Raw genomic sequence first — 4,430 nt, 5'->3', positions numbered from 1 at the left:
TGCTCCAAAAGACTTGGTGCAGGCGTCAGGCACGTGCATAGGTGCCCATAAAAGCATGTGGATCATACAAAAAAACCAAAACAAACCAACCTAATACAGGACACCCTATGTGGCACACATCATTCTCCCCCTGGGGAGAGGATGAAGCTCACATGACAGATATTAGTTGTACTTTCAGAATAGGACCCAGCCCTGGCACAGGACAGGTTAGGCAGTGCTCTAACCTTCCCATCCTTGCCACAGGGCCCTGCCAGCACTAATAAGGGAGAAGCTATGAAAGTTGCCCTTCTTCACACCTGGGTAACCTGAGACATGGGGTATGAATTTGGAAAGAAAGCAAGTACAGAAGGGAGAGTCATGGGCCACCTTCCATGTGTTGTATCTAGGGATGGCTTTCCCAGCTTCATGGCAACCCTCACCCTGATGTTACTGGACAGCACTAAGCAGTCCAACCAAACCAAGCTCAGGGTACTAGCTGGCCCGACATGCACTTTGCAGACCCTTTCTTTCTCTTGCCCTAGGTCAAAAAATAGGTTCTCAAAGAAGATGCCATTAAGTGAAGCAGAGCACATGCCCACCTGTTTGTCCTGGTTTGTAGATGGGCTTGTCTGTCTGGATGAAGACAATACTGTCCATGTTCTGAATTGCCACTGACCTTCTCTCTAACAGGCGGACTGTGGGGCCCATGGCAGAGAATGTGATGAAGGCCAAGGGGGAAGAAGTGGCAGGAGGAACCTGAGAGGGAACCAGAACATAAGGGAGATGATCCTGAGCTTAAACTGTTCACTCTGGGAGCTGCTAAATAATACCGCTCACAGTCCTGAGTGAACTGTTGATGCTTTCCCCAATCCTACTGCTGCTCTGTCTCTTTTTGGAACATTTCCTGTTTCTTCTCCACCTAAATCCATCCTTCCTTTAATCTCTTCTTCTCCCACAGTGTATCTGTCGTCTTCCTCCTTTCCTCACCTCATCTCATTCCTTCCAACTCTAATTTCTCTCTTGGTCCCATGCTTCTTTTCTGCCCCTTCTCCTCCGTCCCCCATCTCTGTCTCTATCTGCCATTCTCACATGCACACTATGAACTCAATTCTTTAATTTTGAGCACTTCCCATGAAAACTTTGCATTACCTACCAGACAACATATAAAGGAAAAAATTCTCTACCGTGAATGTGGTGCACTGGAAAGCATCCTTTTTCTTCATAATCTGATCAAAAATAGTTGTGTTGACAGCGTTGTACTCCAGGACAATGCTGACAAACACAGACTCGTTGAGGTTCAGGAACTGCAGGCAGATCTGATATGGAGAGTCATTCTGCAGCACCGAGGGGACCATCAGGACATATTGCCTATGAATGTCACATGGAGCCACATAGCAGAGAGGGTGGGAGGACAAGGAGGAACAACTCATTCAGTAAAGCCCAGGCAATGATTATTGAGAAGTAAATAGCTTTTCCATTGTGGGATCTTTAAAAACAGACTCATGTCCTTCACAAAACCCTGTACAGCTCTACCAGTGCTCCTCACTCCTGCCCTACAGTGCTTCTGTTGGTCCAGTCTTGGGCTCCCTATGCACCTCTGCCAGCCCCCCTTCATCTATTCTGCAGCACTTAAGTTACATGAATCCAACAAATCCACAGTTATAATGCTGCCTCTCCCTTTTAGTGCCTTTCTTAAGCCTCTAGATTCAGACATGTCAAATTTAGTGACAGTTTTCCAACAGGCAAAATATCCATTTTGTATAAAATGAGAACCCACATCACTTTCATTTACTAACTCAAGTTAGAGTTTAGCCTAGATCTCCAGATAGGACTGGTGTGGACAGCAGCAGAACTATCACCTCACTTCCCTGAGTAAAGAACATGTGATTTCTTACAGCTCAGGAGTCTGTCCAGCTGTTACATGAAGGAGAAAGGCACCCAGAAGAAATCTCAGCCACATGTTTGCCGATGGAGACAAAGGAAAGGCAGGGTGAGAATCGCAGGCTAGGAATCTTCTCCTGTAGGATGGCTCGTTGTCCGTAGGCTTAGTAGCACTTTCAACAGTCCTTCTTCAGAGCTGTAACATGAGAAGCCATTCTTCAGCTCCTCTCATTCTCCCTTCTGAGATGCTGGTGGCTTTATAATCCCAGCAAGGGGTGGAGATCCTTGTCCATCCCACCCACCCCAAGGACCTCCCCAAAACCTACTGCAACCCAAACCAGTTCATAATCCCCCACATTGCATCATTTTGCTGCAGCTCTGTAATCATGTCTATAAAATGTCACCAGTGACTTTGCATGCAGGGAGTGGAGCTTTGCTTTTTAAACTGATGTGGCATGAAAAAGCAGGAAATGACCCAAAGCAGTTTCAACCTGTCAGACTAGTTTAATGCAGAGGGGTTTTTTTCCTTTCCTTTCTTTTCTTTTCTTTTCTTTTCTTACCCCTGCCACCTGTGATTCTGAAGGAATTTACCTACCAGGGTTACAGGCTGATTAAAGTGGATTATCTTTACATACATATTTTGATGCTGGGGCTTTGCTGAAATCTGTGTGCAGAAGTGAACAGCCAAAGAAGTGTCCATTGCTCTCCCTTCTTCTTGACTTTGCCGTTATCTTGAATTTTGCCTCAGATGATGAGCCCTAAGAACAGAGAAACCAGAATTAGAAAAACATTTGGGACATTACTTCTTACTCTTCTTCTTATCTTGGCCGATCCAAGATTGCTCCAGGCAGTCAGTTCTTTAAGGCTTTGTCCACTCTAGTATTAAAATGATCTAAATGATAGGGCTAGTGCTCCTGGGTTGGAGTTTTTTCCCCTAGGTAGGATACAAGTACTTGCAAAGGAAATTACTCAAGTCTGGTAAGTAGGGAACCCCCTTACTTTAACTGGCAATCTTGTTCCAGGTTAAGGAACGAATTGTTCAGAGGAAAAAAAAGCCCAACGTTCTCCACCCTACTCCAGCTCACCAAAGGTAAACAAAATTGGAAAACCCCGGTTTGATGGTTTTGACTGTCACTTATCTTAGCATGCTGGCATTGGAATTAAACTTTATTACCCTAGAGCCAGTTCAAGATGGATCTATAGTTTAAGCAGACATGAGACAGTCACACTGTCTTCTCCAGCACTACTTTGTTGTGTGACCTTAGGCATGCCATTTTCTTTGTCTCATTTTCTCCTACTGTATAATCTAGGTATAGTAATACCAACTTCACACCCCAGCAGTGACGCTTGATTCCCTATTTATGTAAATGGTAATATACTGATAAGTATTATAAAAGTGTAACAAATCTGCAGCAACCAGTCACACCAGAATTGTAACTACTCCATATGCTGCAAGAAGAATTTGGCCCATTTCTCTGGCACCATGGCAGCTTCAATAGCTCAAGGGACAGATGGCCTCTAGAGCTGACCCATTCCAATTCCACTTATTAGAGGTTGGTAGTGCAGCATACAAGCATACAAACTACCTATTGCAACAGCTACCCACAAGACTATTTATACGACTTCCACAGTAATTAACCCCTTATAAAACAAGGAAAACTGGTTTCTGTTATGGCCCCCCTATGACAATGTTTCTGTTCTTCCAGTTGCCACCCCTATGATCCATTATCACCCACTACAATCCACATCCCTAATCAGAAGAGTAACTTTGTGAAACCAATTCCAAAGAGTTAATTAAGGGGTCAAATGAAACGTCTGACCCAAGTGAACCCAGAGGTGCCTTCAGACAGGTAAGGCCTTTGTCTGCTTATAGTGTACAGCTTTGCTGCCCTAACATACCTTGATGAAGGGAGGATAAAGTGTGGGGTTTTTTTAAGTTGAACTCCCTATTGTTAAGTGCTGGCAACAACCATGTTAACTTTTTATATGTGCAGGCTGTAACAAGACCTGATTACCCCACAGGGCAGCAGTGATCCATATGTTTCGTCATCGGATGCCTCATGCTCAAGGCTCTCTAAGCTCTCTAACAGTCATACTGCTGATGGAGAATCTAGTGGTAACACACACCAACACAAAGGGAAGGTGCAGCTGAATGGAACGCGGAGATTCTCAACCTCCTTTGTTCAAAATCAAACAAGGAAAACTTGAGGGCCAGAAACCACCATGCTCTGTGGCTTGACTAAATCCTTGGTGTAGAAGCATCAGGATAAATTGACAATAAATCATTACGGGAATGACACATGCATCTTCCTGGAGCCAGGTAAGGATTTTTCCCCTTTCATGAACAGACCAGGCAGCTCATCCTTAAAATTCCACTTCATGCAGATTCTTGAGAAAGTGATTTTTTTTTTAAGAAAGGGATTTTTTGTCATCACATATTTACAAAAACACATGCTCACATGCTTTCACTGTCAAGCTATTTTTGCTCCTGAATGGCCTCTTTGTTGCTCAACCATCTTTTCCACTGAAAATGTTTATATACTCATATACAGATAGGTGTGGAAATTTCC

At 44.0% G+C, this 4,430-nt stretch overlaps 1 protein-coding gene across 1 annotated transcript; it reads right to left on the bottom strand.

Moving 5' to 3' along the window:
• Positions 1-552: 552 nt before the first annotated feature.
• Positions 553-2,221, bottom strand: LOC109315896 (ovostatin-like). The gene is made up of 3 exons (XM_019543857.1): positions 1,875-2,221; positions 1,164-1,347; positions 553-735 (listed from the first exon to the last, which is right to left on the bottom strand). The coding sequence occupies exons 1-3, from the start codon at positions 1,937-1,939 to the stop codon at positions 553-555; spliced, it is 432 nt and encodes a 143-aa protein (XP_019399402.1). The 5' UTR covers positions 1,940-2,221.
• Between the last annotated feature and the right edge of the window lie 2,209 nt (positions 2,222-4,430).

The sequence above is a fragment of the Crocodylus porosus genome, unplaced genomic scaffold (assembly GCF_001723895.1).
Source record: "Crocodylus porosus isolate Cpor-Errol unplaced genomic scaffold, CroPor_comp1, whole genome shotgun sequence".
Taxonomy (NCBI): domain Eukaryota; kingdom Metazoa; phylum Chordata; order Crocodylia; family Crocodylidae; genus Crocodylus; species Crocodylus porosus.
Note: the sequence above shows the minus strand (reverse complement) of the source record. Positions and strands in the feature narration are given on the sequence as shown.